This window comes from Phyllobates terribilis, unplaced genomic scaffold, assembly GCF_046119375.1.
Source record: "Phyllobates terribilis strain yellow unplaced genomic scaffold, ASM4611937v1 Scaffold_7__3_contigs__length_470593459, whole genome shotgun sequence".
NCBI lineage: Eukaryota > Metazoa > Chordata > Amphibia > Anura > Dendrobatidae > Phyllobates > Phyllobates terribilis.
In genome coordinates this window covers 99542973-99567434 of record NW_027362767.1, presented here as the reverse complement: position 1 = coordinate 99567434, position 24462 = coordinate 99542973, and the positions used below count along the sequence as shown (strand labels likewise).

General features: G+C 44.4%; 1 protein-coding gene and 1 long non-coding RNA gene across 2 annotated transcripts in view; one reads left to right on the top strand and one right to left on the bottom strand.

Annotated features, from left to right (window-relative positions):
- Window positions 1-9788: 9788 nt before the first annotated feature.
- On the bottom strand, window positions 9789-17156 carry ACTC1 (actin alpha cardiac muscle 1). Its single transcript, XM_073639036.1, has 7 exons — window positions 16999-17156; window positions 15063-15207; window positions 13637-13961; window positions 12362-12523; window positions 11572-11763; window positions 10850-11031; window positions 9789-10074 (listed from the first exon to the last, which is right to left on the bottom strand). The coding sequence occupies exons 2-7, from the start codon at window positions 15189-15191 to the stop codon at window positions 9931-9933; spliced, it is 1134 nt and encodes a 377-aa protein (XP_073495137.1). The 5' UTR covers window positions 15192-15207; window positions 16999-17156; the 3' UTR covers window positions 9789-9930.
- LOC141153842 (uncharacterized) overlaps window positions 16249-24462 on the top strand; it is a 108948-nt gene continuing 100734 nt past the window's right edge. Inside the window, exon 1 of the long non-coding RNA XR_012247363.1 lies at window positions 16249-16421. This is a non-coding gene — a long non-coding RNA (uncharacterized lncRNA). The remainder of the gene's footprint in view (window positions 16422-24462) is intronic.

The following is a 24462-nucleotide window of genomic DNA, read 5'->3' as shown; positions in this document are numbered from 1 at the left end:
CCCCATGCTGTTCCCATGTAATTTGAGTACTGTTTCCATCGATTTGGGCAATTTTTAGGCCCTCTGCAGACCGCCGGGGGGAGCCGCCGGAAAAATGTTCGAGTTTCCCATAGACTTACATTGGGCTCGTTGCTCGGGTTGAGCACCCGAGCGTTCCAATTTGCTCGACCCGAGCAACGAGTACCCGAGCATTTTAGTGCTCACCCATCACTAGTCTGCTCCAAAACACAGAGACATGTCTGATTTATCCGAGTCACAGATCAAACTTGCCAATGCAAGTCTATGGGTCCATGAGAAAATGGGACAGCACTTGGATGCCGTTTATGCTCAGGCCCTGTTTTACAGATTGCTGGATAGGAGAAGCTTGAGAAGCCTCCATTAGATTTTGTTTTTGTTTTTTTTTTTTCATATGAGAAAAACTGATGAAATTCTTATGGTAAAAACTGAAAGACTGATGAAAATCGGACCGTTTTTTTTTTGCTCACAACAAAAATCATGGATGTCTGAATGAGCCATAAAGTAGAAAAGAAATGAGCAAGATTTCTTGATGCAGTGACAGCAGCCAAAATGGAGATATGTCATTTTGTGAATGAGTTACAATGAATAAAATAAAATACTACTTTATATTGGCTATTTGTACTAATAATGTTCAGAAGAATTTTGTACAAGTCGCCTGCCTTGTGAGGATCCTTTAGTCTCACTTCAGACTAATTGTATAACTACATTTTTCTGTGTTCAGTTGTTAATCCAGATGTGCCAATCTCTCCATGGAGGATCCTCAAAGTGGTGTTGAAGCTATCTGGGTCACCGGGGAATTAACCTAGTGCAGGAGATTAGTTGATTTGTAGCTCATAACCCATTCGACACAGACAGTAATATCACTACAGAGATGCTGCTCCTAGCGCATCGTCTACTATGTTTAAACTGATAGAGGCAATATTTCACATGGATTAAAAGATTGCTGAAAATTAGGATTCTCGTGTGGGAACACATAGTAGATAAGTTAGGCTTTATTAGCATAGTCACAGACTGGAATGATGACTCCAGGAGACAAACAATGGAGACAGACATTTTTTGTGAAATCTAAAACATTCACCTACAACTGAAAGTAGGGGCAGACATACCACTGGTGGAACCCGGGCCCAAGAGGTAAGAGGGACCATCTCCACCCCCAAACTAAGTGGAATTGTTCATTATGATGACAGCAAAGGGCCCATAAACTGTCTCTATCTGCTCCTACCTAAGGTCTTGTGCACATGGCCGTATTTTCGGTCCGAGTGCGATCCGACAAAACATCAGAACGCATGCAGACCAATGTTAGTCTATGGGGCCGTGCACATATTCAATAGTGTCTGTCAGTAGAAAAATCACTGCATGCCTTCGTTTGATCCAATATTTGGATCACAGTTGGCCATGCAAGTCAATGAGTGCGTGGAAACCATCGGACCGCACTCGAATGTCATCTGAGTGCAGTCCAATTTCTACGGACTCACAGAATGGAGACATTTTTTGATTCAGTAGTTCAAGATTGGGCTGCAGTAAACCATTTTTGTTATGGTAGGCTATGATACAGGGAAGTATCATTTATATAACAACTTAGTTCTGTACTATCTAACTACAGTACGTCTATGAAAAAGCCCAAAATGGCAAAAATGCAGCAGTAGGAAAAAAAACACTTTGAAGATGGGCTGTGCGGTTGGATAAAACATTTCTTGCTGCTGTGGTGTTAGAAAATAGTTTTCTTATTTAACAACGTGTTTCGTCACCAAACCGGCTTCTTTCTGAAGTATTGCCATTTTTTTTTAACTTGAGAAAGATGTTGGTTCGGTGTCGAAACGCGTTGTTAAATAAGAAACCTATTTGCTACCACCACAATAGCAAGAACTGTTTTATCCAGCTGTGCAGCCCATCTTCAAAGGAAGGGACTAAAATAAAAGTCATGTTGCTAACATGATAATTTCCAGTGCGTTCAATCTGCGGTCTTTGATTAGCAAGCTGATCAGATGACATCCCCCACGAGCCACTACTGCAGCCGATCACAATAAGCGGATATATTAAAATATCGTTTTTACATGAAATGTGCACTTATTTCTCAAAACTGGTAAAACATAAAGAAACTACTGTATATAAGAACTGCTAGTTTGTATCATTGTAATTGTACTGACAAAAAATAAACACATTATATGTTATTTATGCCAAATGTTGAAAATAGAGATGCAAAAAAATATAAAAATCTAGTGAAATTTCTATATTATTTTCCATTTGTCCCAGAAAAAAAAGTTAGTAAAAGTGCATTCTTAAATTAGATATACCCCAAAATAATGAAATTGAAAAATACATCTTCATTTGCAAAAAGCAAGCAAATGTAGCAAGGTAAAACCCCAGTACTGAAGAGAGGCGAGCTGGGCAGGTGATGGCACATGTATTGATACCCAGGCGTGACTGCCCCACAGGAGAACAGGAGAATCCTCCGGCGGGCCCCTGTACTTGGCACAATATCCTTGAATCACTATGTAAAGACGAAGACGGCATCTTATTCATTTATCAATCTACCCAGTTCATTGTTATATACATGTATGATTAAGGATAATGTCACATTTGCATGAAGTTAAAAGTTTGGGTCCTGGAGTTGGTTACTGGTGGACCCTTGGCCCCCTAGTCCACCACTGTTGATACCTGATGTGACATGTACCAAATCGCACATGTCCCATTCACTCGAATTCCGCAGGATTTAGGAGATGAGATGTCACCTGTCCTGCTCTCCTCTCTATCTTACAAATAAGGGCCATGTCTGTGCCTACTAGCTGAAAACAGTGTGGGTGGAAGCAATGTCATTCAGATGTTACATGCTTTTGGCTTACTCTTTATTTTTATTAGTTCCCACTATTAACCACTACAAAACATATACTGGATTGTTAGATCTAGGCTGTTCCAGGCAGAGCAATAGGTTATGAAGTGGATAATTAAACAAAACACATGTCCTGAGTTTCAAGAATATTTCTATAAACAGAAAAACTCTTGGTTGGTCAGTCTTGGCTTTGTTTTGTCATTTTTCATTTCCTCTTTTCTAAGTACAAATATGTTCATGTGATATTCCTCATTTCTCAGTCATGAGTTCTGAAACGTGGGCCATAAGCACATGGCGAGACTGTATGATTCTTGATGCGGAGCCATACTAAGGAGATACTGCCCCCTAATCCAATCACATTGATTCTAGGGGAGAATGTCTCCACAATAGTGTAGTGGGATTTATCCACTACCAGACCACCATTTTAGAAGCTCAGTTAAAACCGTGTATACCCACCTTCTGCAGCGGTGCAGTTTCTGCAATGTTGGCGCTGTGGCAGATAAAGGAAGATTTTTATTTTAATTTGTCTTCTAAAATGAGGGGTGGTCCAGTAGTGGGCAGCACCTTTTAAGCAATGTCTTATGGTGGTGTAGGATTTTTTTGTAAGATACTGTACGGTCATGATTGCTCAGAGCTTCTTGCCAAAGAAGACGAACTGTAGCACCAAAATCTTAAGGGCTTAGATATGCCATAAATGTACAGTAGATGCAAATTCCAGAATCTATCAATGGGACCCGCATCTTTCTCAAGAATGGGGGACCTGTTGTGTGCTGCTTTCAGTGGAGTCGCTGATGTCAGTGCGCATCAGTGCCACTTACTTAAGATAGATGTGGACCTAATTGATGGGATCTACATCCACTATACTTTTGACATGTCCTGGTAATATATTCTAAGTCTACACAATTAAATTGTTTATAGGTGTCAAAATACATAGTGCAGCGCAGCTTGCTGCAAAGTGAGAGTGCCAATGCTTACTTCAGTTCTCCACTGAAAGCAACCACAATGGGCATCAGAACTGGACCCTGGAGCAGTTGTAACAGTGTCCTGCTATGATCCATCACGTTTTCTTCTACATCATGTATACAGTTGGGTGTGCGATGCTTACCTTCGGAAGAGATGACACCAACATGCACTATGGGAAGAAGGGAGAGTTTCTGGAGGCAGTGTGATACTCTGAGTAATATTCTGATTCGAAAAATGGAGTCCTTACATTTGTGTACATTGCTTTTTGACACATTCCACCTATCTAAATATTGCACAGACCTAGTACACCCATGGCAATGGTATTTCCTAATGGCAGGGGCGTCTTTCATTAAGATAATGTTCCCAAATGCACTGAATGCTGTGACGATACAGCTTTTAAATGCACTATTGTGTTAATGTTGACTTGTGAATGTATGTGTATTTCTATGGCTGGTCAAGAAGGACAGACCAGTATTTGTGTAACCCTGAATGTTGTCTTCTCTTTGTTCTGAAACAATGATGTTTATTTACAAGAGCCCCCCTGCTATACCAACTATGTAAATTGATTAGCTCAAACAATGAGACCTGATCCCTGCACTTTTACCTCTGGCCTGTGACTGATGACCTTAGCCCCATATTTAAATATAAAAAAAAGTTTTTTTTCTATCCTGATGAAAAGAGATTTGAGACAGAGAATTGAAACAGACTTTACAAGGAGAATCCAAAATCAGACTCTTTTCAGACCATCAGCTTGGAAGCATGACTTTAAGCAAAGAGACACAGATTTGGATTGTACATGATTCCAGCGTAAGGCTATATGTCCCTGACTGGAAAGATACGGATCTTCTCCATTGACCATCAGAGAGCCCATGGATACATTTGGGGAGAACAGGTTGGGGCAATGAAGTTACCTGGCCCCATGGATATGTTGTTTGGGGTTGCCAGGTGGGACCCTCAGGTCACCTGGACCCCTTGGAGACATTCGGAGAAGCCAGATTGGGACCAGCCAGTCATCTGGCCCCATAGAAACTCTGAGAGGCCAGGGTGGGACCCTCAGGTCTCCTGGCCTTTTACCTCGATGGACTGTCGTCTTCCTAAGCTTGCCGCTACCTCCTCTCTGGGGGCCCGTCAAAAGCAGGGGGCTACTGGTTGAGTTGGTTGGCCTTGGAAGTCTCATAGTTGCAGCTGTTCTATCCCAGGCGGGCGGAGCGGAAGGGTGAGACTGTGTAATATTGTACCATCTTGGGTATTTGCAAAGGGGACTGTTCTATGTGTTTATTGCCTGTTTTGGGGTTCAATAAAGTATTGCCACACTGTTTTACCCTCACCCTGTGTTTTCTGAGTAGCATTACGCTCATGGAAGACGCTGTGTCTTCACAAATACATTGACAGGCATTTCATGGTTTGCCTCAATCTGTATCTGTAAAGCTCTGTCCAATCGACAATCTGTGGGATCTGCTAAAAAAACAAGTCTAATTCATGTTGCCTGACCACTCAACTTACCTGCTAGTAATGTCTTAGATACCAGTTGCCACAAGAAACCTTCTGAGGTTTTGTGAAGACCATGAATTAAGGCGCCCATACACATTAAACCAATGTTAGCCAAAGCCGTCGCTATTAATAGGTTCAGACAATAGTCTAATATCTATAGGGCCCCCGAGAGATGGTGTCAGGGAAGATATGAATCCGGCATGTCTGCTGTTGGGCTTCTTATCATTTTGGTTTTTTTTTTTTAGATAAGCCACTAGAGATGTGTGACAATGTCCCCCTCATTGTCACAGGACTTGTTGGGACAGTTGGGCGAAATATCTTCCAGTGGAACCATTTGGCTGACTGCTATCTAATGTTTATGCTATCTAATAGCTTTGGAGCTATTTTGGGGACATGAAGGGGATCTACGCAATATTAGACAGGTAGCCATACTTGGACTTTGTAGGTCACGGGATGACATTGATAATTCTTCCTTGTTTTTTTAACACAGAAAAACTCTATGAGTTGCTTTCAAGATTGCCAACACATGGACAGCTGAGCACAGATCTCTGCTTTCTACTGAATGTTTATGTCTCAGTAACGGGATTACTCGATGCTCGCAAGACATGTGATACAGTCCTCTAGCCACAACAAGAGGTCACCAGGAACCTGGCAGATGTGAATCAGCAGCCCACAAAGGACCTTCACAGTCCATCATATCAAGAGAGTTATTGTAATATCCTCTTAATTCATATGCATTGGCTTAAAGTCTTAGCTGCATCAGAACAGAAGGCCAACCAGCTGCAAAGTGAAGGTTACAGTATGTCCTCCTGTGTGACTTCTAGTGGTGTGTAAAGCACACATAACATCAGATTTCCGTTCTGCATAAAAAAAAGCACATGACCGTCTCCGAAGACAAGTCTTTTATTGCAGACATTGGTTGCCACCCTCCCATAGTTCATCCAACAGAAAAGCCTTAAAGGCATGAAACTATTTAGGTTATTTGGCTTACTGTAGTCAGGGGGCGCATAAACCCAGAATATCCTTTTGGATCTACCACAAATGTAGAAATTGGAACAGCCCATTAATCCTATATGAATGAGTAGTTCTACAGTAGTTATGCTTAGCACAATTATGTATATCATTAACGAAACTTATTGGTCACGATTGGTGCTGATCATTAAACTGTATAGTCAGACTTCTATCTATTCTGCCAGGAGTAGCTAATGGGATAGTGTGGGCTCGATTCATGTGGTGCATATGGTACATGGCAGGAACGTCTTCAATGTGTGCCATTAAGGTACAGAGATTTCATATTGTTGTCTAAATTAAAGGGAATTTGTCAGCAGGTTTATGTTAGCCCCTAATATGTAGGGGCTGAGAGCCTAATTCCAGCAAAGTGTCACTTACTGGGCTGCCTGTTGTTGTTTCAATAAAATCAGCATTTTATCAGCAAGAGATTATCACTAGAGGACTAGGTGTCTCATACCTCCTAGTCAACTGGTATGTGTAACCCTGCTTCCAACAATGATTGGTAGCTTTCTGCCTATGCACAGTGTCAGGGCCGACTCCAGGTTTTCGTGGGCCGTGGGCGAAAGAGTTTCAGTGGGCCCCTTTAACACATACCACCATTCATGATGCACAGATACTGTGGAGAAATATAGATATACAACACAGGCTGTCCCCTCATCCTTCACATATGCAAACATGCACACCCACACAGTAGACAGACATGCGCACACACACACACAGTAGGCAGACATGCAGGTAGACGCACGGTAGGCAGACATTCACGCACAGTACGCAGACATGCACACACATGCAGGGTAGGCAGATATGCAGGCACACACACAGTACGCAGCCATGCATGTGCACACACAGTACACAGACATGCACACACAGTATGCTGACACGCACAAACACAGTACGCAGACATGCATGTGCACACACAGTACACAGACATGCACACGCAGTATGCTGACACGCACAAACACAGTATGCAGACATGCACACACACACAGTACGAAGATATGCGTGCACACACGGTACGCAGACATGTGTGACACACACAGTACGGAGACTAGCACACGTACACAGTATGCAGACATGCGCACACACACACACAGTATGCGGACATGCGCACACATGCAGGCATACACACACACACACATGCACATAATACACAGATATGCACACATACAATACGCACATGCACAGATACGTACACATGCAGGCATACATACATATTTGAACACAAATTCTTAAAAACACATATAAAACGGACATAAATATATATACACAGTCATACACACTGACATACACAGATATTCACATTATACACACACAGACACATTAGAAGTATTTTTAATATGGGGATTGGCAACAAGCCTCGCTCAAGTGCCCCGGCCTGTCTCCAGTCTAGCTGCTCAGGTATGTGCAGGGCCGCCAGTATGTGTTTGCCATCACAAACATGGCCCTGGATCATCAGAGGGGCCCACTCGCCGTCGGGGCCCAGGCTTCTACCCTGGCATTTGTGCAGGTCCGCCAGCGCTGCTTGATTGCCGGCACTTCACCAGACATGGCCGCGCGCAGTGCGGCTATGTATGCAAGTAGTGATGCAGCAGGGGCGACACACAAATACAATTAAAGGCGCAGTGTCAACCCTGCCGTGTCATTACTACGAGTCACAGCCACACAGCGCACTGCGCGCGGCCATGTCTGGTGAAGTGCCGGCAATCAAGCAGTGCTGGCGGACCTACACAGATGCCAGGGAAGCAGCCTGGGCCCCGACGGCGAGTGGGCCCCTCTGATGGTCCAGGGCCCCGGCACTTGCCCGGGTGTTGACGTCATCCCTGCACAGTGTACACATAAAGCTCCCAATCAGTGGTGAGGACGTGGTTATACAGAGCTCAGCATTCAGAGAAGTGATAGATCTGCAGCACCTAAAACAGCAAATGACAGCCATCAGCCCAACAAGTGGGCATTGCTGGAATCATCTCTCTGCCCCTACATCATTTTGCTGTCAGATTACAAAGCAAAAACCTGATTCCGAATTCCCTTTAAGCTTTTCAATGCAGTAAAACAAAAATACCAGTAACAGGTATTCCATCACCTCCCTCGGGTGTTATATGGACTTGCGTTCACATAGCTTATAGATTAATTCAGTGCAAACAAGGGAAACATTATTTCATGTCGTAGACCCTGATTGTGCACTATTGTGGTCCTGTAAATCCCAAAAAGCTTCAATCCACATTCTAGTGGGAAGACTTTCCATTTGTCCAGCTTTACAGGTTCATGAACCATGCACTGTGCTTGGATCGTTATCGGAATACCGGGCTCTAATGCTGAGTTTCCTGACCTAAGCTCATATACGTCTATGAGGCAGACGCCTCTGGTCAGGAGACTCTGCAGTTGCTCCTGGTGTTGCGACGCGAACACGGTGTGTGTCTCATGAACATATGAATCCAGCCTAAGGGTATGTGCACATAGCGTCTTACAGATGCAGGCGTACCCAGAACATTTGTGAAGCAGAAGATGCTTCAGGAAAATGCCGACAGTGTTATTCGTGGAGCATCTTCTTTGATGTGCTTTTGGTGGTTTCTTACACCTTTTCGCATGACTTTGCTGACGACTTTGCAGAAGCTGCTAGGGGAATGGACCAGTCACTTCTTCTAGATGCTAAATGACTTTTGTAGCCTGAAGTGGTTAAAAGAAGTGACAAAAGATGGAACATTTTAACCTGGCTGTCCATATTTTCATTCTTTTTGGCATTTTTCTTAGCGTCCTGTGCACACAGGCTAAGATGGGAGGCGGTCAATTGTAAGCCTACTCTGTATCAGGGATATTGGACGAGCGGTGTTCAGGGGGCCGCATTCATTTGGTACTGTGTTATCTGCTAGGAAATTGATCTATGCTAGAATAGGGATGATGCCATGGTGAATAATAAATAACTTTGTGTGTCTACATTACAGACATGATGATGTATTTTTGAATATATTGACATTTAGAAATGTCTTACTAGGCTTGTGTTATGTTGATCTCCAACCTTTCATGATTTGCAGACTTGGGCAACTTGTGGACATCTGACTTGTGGAGACCGATGGATGGCATTTAGCTTTCTACAGTCGCGAGTATATAGGACAAAAATGTCCAACTTGATCATTTTTGATTCTCATTAGGCTCTTTCAGACATCCGCAATCATTGGTCCGATCTCGGATCACAATGCGTGCATCTCCTGCAGCGAACGTGACAGCCTCTAGAAATATATGAAGTTGTCACGCTCGGGTCGGGACACGCTAAAGCCAGTCCTTGCATTGCGATCCAAGATCAGACCGATGATCGCGGACATCTGAAAGAGCCCTAACCTGCATTTGTGACCCAAGGGCAGATCGGAAAGAGGCCTTTTCAAACTTTTTATTCTTTCAGAAACTTTTGCATAAATCTGATGGCTCCTATCTTATTGTTAAAGTAACATCCCAGGTGTAGAAAATAAGACAGGCGAGCGGGTGGACTTAGTAACGGCATTGGTTTTATTTATAAAGTAATAAATATGATGGAGTGTAAACAAACTGTACAATGGCTGCCCAATGTCTTGTTGTTCGGAGTTGGAGGTACTGTGTATACGGTGACGAAGGAAAAGATGAACTTTTTAGAAGCACTTCCTGTGCACAATGGAGGGTCCAGCCTCATCGTATTCCTGCTTGCTGATCCACATCTGTTGGAAGGTGGACAGAGAAGCCAGGATGGAGCCACCGATCCATACAGAGTATTTACGCTCAGGTGGGGCAATGATCTGTGAGAAGAAGAAAAGAAATGTAAAAAACATAGTTCGGGACACTAAGCACTATGGCCGACATGAGTTTACGATCAGAAACTGGGAATGTTGTATTCTTGCATTGTATCTTTGCCCTGATTTATCATAGTCTTTGCACCTTTTTCTTGAAGTAAAAATGGTTCTAAGGCCAAGTTCACACCTTCAGTATTTATATCAGTATCTGTAAGCCAAGACCAGGAGTGGGTGATAAATGCAGATGTGGTAACGTGTTTCTATTATACAATTCGTTTGATTGTGCCTCTCCTTACAAATAGTGATGTAAAATACTGAGCATGTGAACATGGCCTAATAGTGACTTTTAACTTTGCCCCTTATTCATTATTTAATTGGCACCTATTTTTAAGTTAACTTTACTTTGTTTCGTCTTTTTTTGTTGTTGTTGCGACAATGTGATCGTGGTTTTCCTAATAAAGACGTTTTAGTCCAATTCATTACTTTGCTACTTTTCAAAATTTTGCCAAGTTTTTGAGCAATTGTGCCCCAAGACCCTAGTGAAGTACAAAGTCTGTCTTAATTCATTTTGATTTTTGCTGTATTAAAAACCAACGTGCAACATTTTTGAAGGATTTTGCTCTAAAAAAAATACTAAAAGTACTAAAAGGCAAATAAAAGGAGAAACTTTCATTTGGTGCAAAAGGGGCAATGAAGACCATAAAGAAAAGTCTTTAAAAAATAAAAAGAAAGCTTTGTGTTTATGTTGAATATAAAGAGCAGGATGATTTTCAGTTCTCACCTTGATCTTCATGGTGCTGGGAGCCAGGGCGGTGATTTCCTTCTGCATTCTGTCAGCAATACCTGGGTACATGGTGGTACCACCAGACAAGACGTTGTTGGCGTACAGGTCCTTACGGATGTCAATGTCACACTTCATGATGCTGTTGTAGGTAGTTTCATGAATACCGGCAGACTCCATACCTGGGATGTAGAAGAGTAAAATAATGATTTGTTTGCAGGGTGAATATTGAACATTTGTTGTTGGTGCCTAAGGCTGTCTATGGCGTGCCATGCCAACTGGTAAGCAACTGTCCAAAGCACTAAGCAGGTGTCTGAGCTTTAACATGCTAAAAGGGTCTTTGTTGAAGCAACAGCTTATGTTGGCCAGGGGTCCTGGCATGGGAGCTCTTTATATGCTCTGTAGAATAAATCTATACTAAGTAGACTGGATATGAAGTGGTGTAATGCCGTAACAAGTCTGGTGCATTCATAGGGTCTTATTAGATGGCTACCGATAATGGAGCATCTAAAGTTACACTAGAAGTCGTTCAGGAGTTATGAGCTCGGCATGTCTGCTATGATGCCAGTATTTGGGGTAGCTTGTGAGTACCCATTATAAATCATCAGTTAACAGACTATGTGAAGCACATTAACGGTTAGGGATTTTGGAAGCTTGCGGAGTGGTGTGTTCATACATCTTTCTGTTACATGATGTGAATTGTTAGGAGCATTGAGGCTCACCAATGAAGGATGGCTGGAAGAGGGTCTCTGGGCAACGGAAACGTTCATTGCCAATGGTGATGACCTGGCCATCGGGCAATTCATAGCTCTTCTCCAGGGAAGATGAGGAGGCAGCAGTTGCCATCTCATTCTCAAAGTCCAGAGCCACATAGCACAGCTTCTCCTTGATGTCACGGACAATTTCACGCTCAGCTGTAAAGGTGAGAAAGATGGAAATGTTGAACTAAACCTTTGTTTAACCAGGATAACATTTTCAAATGCCCTATGGTGTCGTGACACATACCTTATGGTGTCGTGACACATTACTGTTAATATATGTGTACAGACAGCTAAATTACTTTTTATTTCTGCCCTTAACTACACGTATAACAAAAGGTTAAATATATCTCTATATGTCAAAGAAAACACATATTTTTCCAGTTATCGCAAGGTAATGAAAGAAGGAGAACGTATATGAGATGTCTCCAGGGAGGAGAGAGCTGTAATTCTGCCCCTGGCTGACATGAATTTGATTTGTACAGTATGTGCGATGTAAGGATTGTGCAGGAGTTACAAATATCTACAAATCACATGGAATATGTAGCGGTGCCTCTGAGAGCACTGCCAGTGTCTTGTAACTGCCAACGACTCCTAGTGCGCCTCGGGCATACCAAATTACGCACACGGGAGCCGCTATCTCTTTGTGCCATGGCTCCTGTAATTTTTGCACAAACCTTGACATGGCGCTTTTTCAGATCTGGATTCTATGGTTCGGAAATTCTAGGAAACCAGAAAATCACATTAAATTTACCTGTGGTCACGAAAGAGTAGCCACGCTCAGTCAGGATCTTCATGAGGTAATCTGTGAGGTCTCTGCCAGCCAGATCGAGACGCATGATGGCATGGGGCAGAGCATACCCTTCATAGATGGGGACATTGTGTGTGACACCATCACCGGAGTCAAGAACGATACCTGCGGAGCACGGACACGACAAATAGATCAGCAATATGGAAGGCGGATTTATACAATGCAAAGTTGTACACAGTGATATATATGTGCCCCAAGTAGGGCTGAGTGGTATGAAAATGCAAAAAAAAACTAAATGAGACCATGCCAGCGGGCATCACAATACAGAAACTGTCAGCCTACAGACAGCGTGCGAGAGATTATTCTATTTGCAGCTACCATCTCTACTCTTATCAGCATGAAGGCTTAAGGGATTGGAATTTTTACAAAAATGATAGGGTGATGGAGGCGCTGATCATTCAGTGCCACGTCTCCCCTCGCTATTTATATACTAGACAGATGTTAGTGCCCCGTGTACTGCACAAGCCAGAGTGGGGTCATAACCCTCCATTACCCTCCTATGTGATGTGCTAGGAGCACTAAATAGGCTAGATTCAGAGAAAAGACGCCCGTGTCACCTGCGTAAGAAGATTAAGGCTCCCACCGCATTTTCGTTGAACTCGCAATGAATTAATTTGACTTTGATGTATTATTAGGTGCAGGGTTGAAATGAAAAAAAAAAAATGATAATTTACTGTCAACTTGTTGACCCCCCCCCCCCCCCCTCGCAACATTTTTCAGGTTTTTCTTAAAACGATTATGAGATATGTTAACCCATTGTGGTAATGCTTAGAGTAAGGGCAGATGCAGATAACTATATTTTCCATCCGAGAGTGATCCAGCAACACATTGGACCAATGTTAGTCTATGGGGCCGTCCAATTTTTTTTGTTGGACTGAGTTTGTCCGAGGAAAAGATCGCAGCATGCTTGATTTTCATCTGAGATTCGGATCGCACTTTGCCATGCAAGTCAATGAGTCCGTGAAAAGAAATCGACCGCGCTCGGATGACGTCTGAGTGTGATGGGATTTTCATGTATTTGACACAATGGTGAAGATAGAGACTTTTTTTTCCATCTTCTCATCCAAAAAAAATCATATCAAACAATGATCAGATTGTGATTAGCATAACTGACCCGATTCTCTCAGATGAGAGAAAATACTGTCGGGTGTCCAAGGCCTAACTATTAGAAATCTAAAAAAAAAAATTGTAAAGATTTTTTATAATGAGTGTTCTCACCTGTTGTACGACCAGAAGCGTACAGAGACAGCACGGCCTGGATGGCGACGTACATAGCTGGGACGTTGAAGGTCTCAAACATGATCTGTGTCATTTTTTCACGGTTAGCCTTGGGGTTCAGTGGGGCTTCAGTGAGCAGGGTGGGGTGCTCCTCAGGGGCTACGCGGAGCTCATTGTAGAAGGTGTGATGCCAGATCTTCTCCATATCATCCCAGTTGGTGATGATACCGTGTTCAATGGGGTACTTCAGGGTCAGGATACCTCTCTTGCTCTGAGCTTCATCACCTACGTAGGAGTCCTTCTGACCCATACCCACCATGACACCCTGTAGGGAAAGAAAAGATTGAAAATTGATGTTATATTTGTTAAAATTGATTGACAGGTCATCTTCTAATGCAGATTTAGAAAAATGTACACATTTCACCTTGGGCATGGGCAGTGGCGTAACTTGAACCTCTTGGGTCCCAATGCAAAATCTCCAATGGGGCCCCCAATTATTATAGGTTTTTAATAGTATTGTTTTTTTTCATAGACTCTAGACTTGCACCCCCCGGTGCCTATTATAGTTACGCCCCTGCGCATGGTTGAAATCTGCTGTGAAAATCCACATTTTTTTTCTCCAGAATGTTCAATTGATTCTGTACTCTACTAAGGAAAATCGGCCAAGTGTGAACATACCCTTACAGCATAAAATATGAGCTTGAGTAAATATGGAGGATACATATAATTGTATCAGCCAGTTCTTTTTATATAGTGTTTATAACCCCGGATCAAAGTGACTCTGACCTACAACTGAAGGTGACAAAATCATGACTCAGTTGGCATTAATATATTTTGGCCCCATAAACTGTTCAGCTCTTCTTCACTATGGCCTTAGCGCGCCACTGGTTCCAGTATATTCCCAGTTGAGGACTTGGCAGGACCTAACAGTAAGTGACACTAATAGGCTGTTGGCAAAGCTTAATTGTAATATGCTCCGCTTCCCCTCATGAGTATTGGGATGTTAGCAATGCTTCTGCTGATATTTCAGCTATGGCAAAGCCATTCAGTGTGTGCCAGCATTGACTGTATAACAAAGCCAATTTCACCCAGCTCCCAGTACGACGGGAGAAAATGAGGAGGCTCAAAGCTGCCTATTAATAACTGGCTCATCTTATCACTGGACCTTGTGGCACACGGTCTGTGCTATTTCTATTATTATCTCCCTGTAGTCGGAAAACAAGGAAAGATTAAGAGGTGCAATATCTGTTATAAATAAGCACTGAATAACATAGCTATCGCCTGTCACTGTTACTGTATGGACGACTAGAAAGGCGCCGTACAGGATACGGCATTAACTGATCCACTAATCATCCAATATAGGAAGAGAAACACATCCTATATAATTCACAAAATAATATTAATACTTAGAAAAATATGTATATACCTGGTGACGAGGGCGACCAACGATTGAGGGGAACACAGCACGAGGGGCATCATCCCCAGCGAACCCAGCCTTTACCAGCCCTGAGCCGTTGTCGCACACCAAGGCGGTAGTCTCCTCATCGTCACACATGTTGGCAGGTTAGGTTCTGAAAAAGATATTCATAAGAATAAAGCACAAACCTTGAAATCATTGAGTTTGAAATAAGGCAATATTTCTTCTCCCACCCATGGTGTACTGGTGCACTATGTAGATTGGGCACTATGTAGACTGGGCACTATGTAGACTGGGCACTATGTAGACTGGGCACTATGTAGACTGGGCACTACGTAGACTGGGCACTACGTAGGTTGGGCACTATGTACATTGGGCACTATGTAGATTGGGCACTATGTAGATTGGGCACTACGTAGATTGGGCACTATGTAGACTGGGCACTACGTAGGTTGGGCACTATGTACATTGGGCACTATGTAGATTGGGCACTATGTAGATTGGGCACTACATTCATTGGGCACTATGTAGATTGGGCACTACGTAGATTGGCCACTAAATTCACCTCAGTAGTTTACGTTTCACTGTTGATCATACTATTCTGAAAATAGTTACATTTACAAAAATGAAATAGAAACAATTGGCAAAATAGCATGTACTATGATTATTTTATAGCTACTCTTTAAGTTAGAGGTCACTTATTTTCTTTTGGAGACTTTTCCCTATATTGTGTACATCCACATGGAACATAAATTAAGCAGTGAAAACTCTGCAGCATATTCCGCCTCATGTGAACATAAACTTTAAGTATGTTTTTTTTTCAAAGATTTTTAAGCAAATCCATATTAAACAGAATTTGAAGCTGTTTTTGATGTGGATTTTGGAGCGGAACGTACACTTAAAGTTAGCAATTTCTATGTTTGTGATCGGTTTCTTAGCAAACGTTAATCTGAAATTGTGAATCCTATCATAAAAAAAAGTATATACTGCTGTAAGGTTTTAGATGTTGTCCTCATTTATTTCCTCAAAAAAAACAAAAATACATTGACCTCTACAATGATCGTACAACAGTGAGATGCAACCTGTGGCTCCATAGTTGCGGACAGCTGGGGAGCCACCGGTTGGAGCCCACTGTTCTACGGTATTTAACAGCGGCTCCTAAAACAGACCTCTACCCCCCTCCTCTTCCTCCAACAGTCGCCCTCACATGTCAAACAACAGCTGTGTCTCAGACACAAGCCTGCCCTGTGCCCAACTCTTCTCCACCCTCGCACCAGTGAAAAATTGCGTTTCGTGTTTCAGCACCTGACGCTGCAAAGTACTTGCGGAAACACGGCACCGTGCCAAAGGGGCTAATGGTCCACTATGGTGAGTACGGCTTTGGAATGAAAAGGTTAAACTTGTGTGCTGGGAGCTCTAGCTTTCGCCTAAAGTAATACCGTGGTGGAATATTATAGCTAAGCTTGAGAGGTACATACTGAAATAATAGACTATAAAAACCCGGGCGTAAAAGTAGGGAATAACTCATTGGGAAGTCGTAATGCCAAATAACTCAGTTAATCCAAGTGATTTGGCATCATATCTATGTATATATCTATCTATCTGTACATATATCCATAGAAGTGGTCAAAATTGCTGCAACCACTGTAAAAAAAAATCACTAAAAGAGATAAAAGTTTTAAAAGTTTCCAGTTTGAAAAGCCCAAAAAAATAAGCCTTAGGTCCAATCATTCATTCTTCCCTGTGTGATAATCCTGTTGTGTTTGTTGAAGCCTGTCGAGTCGGCAGAGTTTTGTATATCTGAAGAAAGTTTAAAAAAAAAAAAAAACCTTTCCAATGTCTCCAAAAAAAACTGAAGCAAGTCTTTGTGCCCATAGTCTACGTGCCGAAATCCATCTGACACGAAGGAGCAACAAGCCGCCTACAGGTCCCCGCTGGTACTCACCTGGTCAGCACAAGGGAGCTGGCTGCTGTGATTGAAATTGGCTGGGTACTGCCTTGGGGACTGAGCTGTCAATTTATACCCTGCCCGAAGATGTAGAGTCAGTGGGGAGCTCCACAGGGAAAGGCAGACGGTCTATCCTTATTTGGTAGCTTCTGGGCCATTGAGTAGCAAAGAAGCCATTAATGGAGTAGGTGAGGGGGGAGGGCAGGGTCCATGGACCCCTTAGCCCATGTATGGAAGGTGTGGAGGTGGGGAGAGCACTACGAGGGATGGCCAAATAGGGTTTCCCAAAAAAGCATGTCTGCAATGCTGGGTGACAAAAAAATAAATAAATAACAGCACAATGAAAGAAATGGCACAGAAAGAGTGACTGCGAAGGGGCAGACAGGTGCAACACAATTGGAAGGAAGGAGGGGGTGCAAGCCATTACCAAGCTCCAGAACGGGGAGCTTTGTGCTCTGCCTAATGGAAGATCTGACTTGTACATTAATAATAAAATAAGAAAGCTGTGCGGAATGGCAGACTGCGCTCGCACGGTGCCCGGGTCACTGCAGGTCCCATCGTCATATTAATATCGCTCTCCTAATCCCACTAATACCTTGGGGGTCTGCACTCAATCACTTTAGAGGTACTTGCTACTGTTACATTCTGCAGATGTTTCCACCACTGGATAGCAGGACGAACGGGAATGGGGGAGCAAATGAAAAATTACATGAAAATGAACCTTTTATTTTCCCTGGATATCACTTGTATGGCATTTGGCCAGAGGTGGCCATACACGTCATCCAGGTGCAGTTTCTCTAAGGACTCGTGCAGATGACCGTATTGTAGGTCCGAGTGTGATCCAACAAAATGTTAGTCTATGGGTCCGGGCACAAGTCAGATTTTTTCTCGGACAAAGTCTGTCCAAAGAAAAAATCGCTGCATGCCCAATTTTGATCCAGTATTCGGATCGCACTCGGCCATGCACGTGACTGAGCCTGTGGAAAAACATTGGGCTGCACTCGGATGACATCTGAGTGCAGTCTGATTTCTGCAGACTCACAGAATGGAGAAAATGGAGATAGAGAAGAAAAATCTTCACATCTGAGAAAATTGGATCACACTCGGATGACAAAAAAAAAAAACACTGGCAGATATAGAAATCTCGGAACACGCCATCTCTCCCTACAAACTGAGGATTCTTCAGAGGAAGTCATGAGTATTTGCTAGGAGAAATCATTTATAGTAATATAGTAACTTTCCCCCATATAGAAAACCTAACACCCACACACAATACAAAACAACTTGTGCCAGATGACAAACTCTGCTCTGCTGTATTCTACAAACCCAGCTCTGCTCCATCTGTAGGAATTCACGAGAGCCGACGCACAACATGATTTCGCTTACGGTCTAGAGTAAAACGAGTTTCAACCTTTCAGAAGATATCATATATGGGAATAGTTGTTCTTTGGCAGAGCAAGGTTAAAGTTTTGCCCTGAGACAAGAAGTCATGCCAGCATTATCCCCCTCCTCTTCTCTTTCGGGGTACATGGCTTTATTGATACAACATTCCTGCCATCACAAAGGATGATGGCAGAGAATAATTTGCTGGGTGAGGTGGGATACATTGTTTGTAGTTATTGCTACTTTAGTGCCAATACAGTGTTTTGTTTTCCAATTCTTAAAGGGGCTACTTATATTAAAGGGGAGTGTTAGGCATTCAGTTTACAACGCAGACTGCAATAAAATGTGCTGCGTATATTACTTCACATTCACATAGGTCGCTATGATGACAGCACTTAGAAAATGCTGCAGAAAAGAAAAAAGGGCAGCTGTGGCCCCCAGGATCTAAGCTCAGTGTGACCTGCCAAACACCTGGAATGGTGCGGGGAGAAACTGTCTGGGGTGGCTCCAGACTAGACTCCTCTCTGGCCATGGTCCCTGGACAAATCTTCAAGGGATATTATCTCTGAAACACCGGAGTCCCCTACAGAATACATTTTGTAGCAAAATATGCCAGAAGATAAGTGTTGGTACCTTCAGCTTTTTCTGCATCTTTCCTCAATTACACTACGAGTCAATGATAGAGAAGACCAGATTGATCCATGGAGGATCTAGTTTCAGTTGAGTTTCCTGAAATAAGTGGTTTTACTCGAATTCAAATAGTTTGAGAGTCGATTCAAGTTTCTCAAAAAAAAAAGCTAAGTTCTTACAGTTAGCGGGGTCCTCTCACTCCTGTAGAGTGTAAGCTCTTATGGTCAGCAGGGTCCTCTGTCTCCTGTAGAGTTTAAGCTCTTACAATCAGTAGGGTTCTGTCTCTCTCTCCTGTGGAGTGTAAGCTCTTATGGTCAGCAGGATCCTCTCTCCTGTAGAGTGTAAGCTCTTAGGATCAGTGGGATTCTCTCTCTCTCTCCTGTAGAGTGTAAGCTCTTATGGTCAGCAGGGCCCTCTCTCCTGTAGAGTGTAAGCTCTTATGGTCAGTGGGGTTCTCTCTCTCCTTTAGAGTGTAAGCTCTTATGGTCAGTGGGGTCCTCTCTCTCCTGTAGAGTGTAAGCTCTTATGGTCAGTGGGGTCCTCTCTCTCCTGTAGAGTGTAAGCTCTTATGGTCAGTGGGGTCTTCTCTTTCTCCTGTAGCGTGTAATCTCTTATGATCAGCGGGATCCTCTCTCTCTCTCCTGTAGAGTGTAAGCTCTTATGGTCAGTGGGGTCCTCTCTTTCTCCTGTGGAGTGTAAGCTCTTATGGTCAGCAGGGTCCTCTCTCCTGTAGAGTGTAATCTCTTATGGTCAGTGGGGTCCTCTCTCTCCTGTAGAGTGTAACCTCTTATGGTCAGTGGAGTCCTCTCTCTCCTGTAGAGTGTAAGGTCTTATGGTCAGCAGGGTCCTCTGTCTCCTGTAGAGTGTAAGCTCTTACAATCAGTAGGGTTCTCTCTCTCTCTCCTGAGGAGTGTAAGCTCTTATGGTCAGCAGGGCCCTCTCTCCTGTAGAGTGTAAGCTCTTATGGTCAGTGGGGTTCTCTCCTATAGAGTGTAAGCTCTTATGATCAGTGGGGTCCTCTCTCTCCTGTAGAGTGTAAGCTCTTATGGCCAGCGGGGTCTTTGCTCTCCTGTAGAGTGTAAGCTCTTATGGCCAGAGGGGTCCTCTCTCTCCTGTAGAGTATAAGCTCATATGGCCAGCGTGGTCCTCTCTCTCTCCTACAGAGTGTAAGCTAATATGGTCAGTGGGGTCCTCTCTCTCTCTCCTGTAGAGTGTAACCTCTTATGGTCAGTGGAGTCCTCTCTCCTGTAGAGTATAAGCTCTTATGGTCAGTGGGGTCCTCCCTCTCCTGTAGAGTGTAACCTCTTATGGTCCGCGGGATCCTCTCTCTCTCTCCTGTAGAGTGTAAGCTCTTATGGTCAGCGGGGTCCTCTCTCTCTCCTGTGGAGTGTAAGCACTTATGGTCAGCAGGGTCCTCTCTCCTGTAGAGTGTAAGCTCTTATGGTCAGTGGGGTTCTCTCCTGTGGAGTGTAAGCTCTGATGGTCAGCAGGGTCCTCTCTCCTGTAGAGTGTAAGCTCTTATGGTCAGTGGGGTTCTCTCCTGTAGAGTGTAAGCTCTTATGGCCAGCGGGGTCTTCGCTCTCCTGTAGAGTGTAAGCTCTTATGGCCAGAGGGGTTTCTCTCTCCTGTAGAGTATAAGCTCATATGGCCAGCGGGGTCCTCTCTCTCTCCTGCAGAGTGTAAGCTAATATGGTCAGTGGGGTCCTCTCTCCCCTGTAGAGTGTAACCTCTTATGGTCAGTGGGGTCCTCTCTCTCTCTCCTGTAGAGTGTAACCTCTTATGGTCAGTGGAGTCCTCTCTCCTGTAGAGTATAAGCTCTTATAATCAGCAGGGTCCTCTCTCCTGTAGAGTGTAATCTCTTATGGTCAGTGGGATCCTCTCTCTCTCTCCTGTAGAGTGTAAGCTCTTATGGTCAGCGGGGTCCTCTCTCTCCTGTAGAGTGTAAGCTCTTATGGCCAGCGAGGTCCTCTCTCTCTCCGGCAGAGTGTAACCTCTTATGGTCAGTGGGGTCCTCTCTCTCCTGTAGAATGTAAGCTCTTTTGGCCAGTGGGGTCCTTTCTCTCTCCTGTAGAGTGTTTAGCTCTTTCTTATGGCCAGCGTGGTCCTCTCTTTCTCCTGCAGAGTGGAAGCTCGTATGGTCAGCGGGGTCCTCTCTCTCTCCTGTAGAATGTAAGCTCTTATGGTCAGTGGGGTCCACTCTTTCTCCTGTAGAATGGAAGCTCTTATGGTCAGTGGGGTCCTCTCTACTGTAGTGTAAGCTCTTATACTCAGTGGGGTCCTCTCTCTCCTGTAGAGTGTAAGCTCTTATGGCCAGAGGGGTCCTCTCTCTCCTGTAGAGTATAAGCTCATATGACCAGCGGGGTCCTCTCTCTCTCCTGCAGAGTGTAAGCTATTATGGTCAGTGGGGTCCTCTCTCTCTCTCCTGTAGAGTGTAACCTCTTATGGTCAGTTGAATCATCTCTCCTGTAGAGTATAAGCTCTTATGGTCAGTGGGGTCCTCTCTCTCCTGAAGAGTGTAACCTCTTATGGTCAGCGAGATCCTCTCTCTCTCTCTCCTGTGGAGTGTAAGCTCTTATGGTCAGCGGGGTCCTCTCTCTCCTGTAGAGTGTAAGCTCTTATGGTCAGTGGGGTCCTCTCTCTCTCCTGTGGAGTGTAAGCTCTTATGGTCAGCAGGGTCCTCTCTCCTGTAGAGTGTAAGCTCTTATGGTCAGTGGGGTTCTCTCCTGTAGAGTGTAAGCTCTTATGATCAGTGGGGTCCTCTCTCTCCTGTAGAGTGTAAGCTCTTATGGCCAGCGGGGTCTTCGCTCTCCTGTAGAGTGTAAGCTCTTATGGCCAGAGGGGTCCTCTCTCTCCTGTAGAGTATAAGCTCATATGGCCAGCAGGGTCCTCTCTCTCTCCTGCAGAGTGTAAGCTAATATGGTCAGTGGGGTCCTCTCTCTCTCTCCTGCAGAGTGTAAGCTAATATGGTCAGTGGGGTCCTCTCTCTCTCTCCTGTAGAGTGTAACCTCTTATGGTCAGTGGAGTCCTCTCTCCTGTAGAGTATAAGCTCTTATGATCAGCAGGGTCCTCTCTCCTGTAGAGTGTAATCTCTTATGGTCAGCGGGATCCTCTCTCTCTCTCCTGTAGAGTGTAAGCTCTTATGGTCAGCGGGGTCCTCTCTCTCCTGTAGAGTGTAAGCTCTTATGGCCAGCGAGGTCCTCTCTCTCTCCGGCAGAGTGTAACCTCCCATGGTCAGTAGGGTCCTCTCTCTACTGTAGAATGTAAGCTCTTTTGGCCAGTGGGGTCCTTTCTCTCTCCTGTAGAGTGTTTAGCTCTTTCTTATGGCCAGCGTGGTCCTCTCTTTCTCCTGTAGAGTGGAAGCTCGTATGGTCAGCGGGGTCCTCTCTCTCCTGTAGAATGTAAGCTCTTATGGTCAGTGGGGTCCACGCTTTCTCCTGTAGAATGGAAGCTCTTATGGTCAGTGGGGTCCTCTCTACTGTAGTGTAAGCTCTTATACTCAGTGGGGTCCTCTCTCTCCTGTAGAGTGTAAGCTCTTATGGCCAGAGGGGTCCTCTCTCTCCTGTAGAGTATAAGCTCATATGGCCAGCGGGGCCCTCTCTCTCTCCTGCAGAGTGTAAGCTATTATGGTCAGTGGGGTCCTCTCTCTCTCTCCTGTAGAGTGTAACCTCTTATGGTCAGTGGAATCCTCTCTCTCTCCTGTAGAATGTTAGCTCTTTTGGCCAGTGGGGTCCTTTCTCTCTCCTGTAGTGTTTAGCTCTTTCTTATGGCCAGCGTGGTCCTCTCTTTCTCCTGTAGAGTGGAAGCTCGTATGGTCAGCGGGGTCCTCTCTCTCCTGTAGAATGTAAGCTCTTATGGTCAGTGGGGTCCTCCCTACTGTAGAGTGTAAGCTCTTATGGTCAGCGGGGTCCTCTCTCTCCTGTAGAGTGTAGGCTATTATGGTCAGTGGGGTCCTCTCTCTCTCCTGTAGAGTGTAACCTCTTATGGTCAGTGGAGTCCTCTCTCCTGTAGAGTGTAATCTCTTATGGTCAGCGGGATCCTCTCTCTCTCTCCTGTAGAGTGTAAGCTCTTATGGTCAGCGGGGTCCTCTCTCTTGTAGAGTGTAATCTCTCATGGTCAGCGGGATCCTCTCTCTCTCTCCTGTAGAGTGTAATCTCTTATGGTCAGCGGGATTCTCTCTCTCTCTCCTGTAGAGTGTAAGCTCTTATGGTCAGCGGGGTCCTCTCTCTTGTAGAGTGTAATCTCTTATGGTCAGCGGGATCCTCTCTCTCCTGTAGAGTGTAAGCTCTTATGGTCAGCGGGGTCCTCTCTCTCTCCTGTGGAGTGTAATCTCTTATGGTCAGCAGGGTCCTCTCTCCTGTAGAGTGTAAGCTCTTATGGTCAGTCGGGTTCTCTCCTGTAGAGTGTAAACTCTTATGATCAGTGGGGTCCTCTCTCTCCTGTACAGTGTAAGCTCTTATGGTCAGCGGGGTCCTCTCTCTCCTGTAGAGTGGAAACTATTATGGTCAGTGGGGTCCTCTCTCTCCTGTACAATGTAAGCTCTTATGGTCAGTGGGGTCCACTCTTTCTCCTGTAGAGTGGAAGCTCTTATGGTCAGTGGGGTCCTCTCTCTCTACCGTAGAGTGCAAGCTCTTATGATCAGTGGGGTCCTCTCTCTCCTGTAGTGTGTCAGCTCTTATGGTCTGCGGGGTCCTCTCTGTATCTTGTAGAGTGTAAACTCTTATGGTCAGTGGGGTCCTCTCTCTCACTCCTCTCTCTCCTGTAGAGCGTAAGCTCTTATTGTCAGTGAGGTCCTCTCTCTCACTCCTCTCCTGTAGAGCGTAAGCTCTTATAGTCAGTGGGGTTCTTTCTCTCTCTTCTGCAGAGTAGAGTGTAAACTGTTATTGCCAGCAGGGCTATGTTTCTCGCTCTCTGTTCTGTAGAGTGTAAGCTCACATGACTAGCGTGGTCCTGTCTCTCTCTTGTGTAAAGTGTAAGCTCTTATGGTAAGCGGGATCCTCTCTATTCTGTAGTATATAAGCTTTTTTAGTCAGCAGGGTCCTTTCTCTCTCATGTAGAGTGTAAGCTCTTATGGTCAGCAGGGTCCTCTCTCCTGTAGAGTGTAAGCTCCTATTGCAACCAGGGTCCACGCTCTCTCCCGCAGATTGGAAACTCTAATGATCAGCGGTGTCCTCTCTCTATTCTGTAGAGTGTCAGCTCTTATTATCAGCTGGGTCCTTTTTCTCTGTCTCCTGTAGAGTGTAAGCTGTTATGGCCAGCGGGGTCCTCTCTCCTGTAGAGTGTAAGCTCTTATGGTCATTGGGGTCCTCTCTCTCCTGTAGAGTGTAAGCTCTTATGGTTAGCAGGGTCCTCTCTCTCCTGTAGAGTGTAAGCTCTTATAGTCAGCAGGGTCCTCTCTCTCTTGTAGAGTTCAAGCTCTTATGGTCAGTGGGGTCCTCTCTCTCCTGTAGA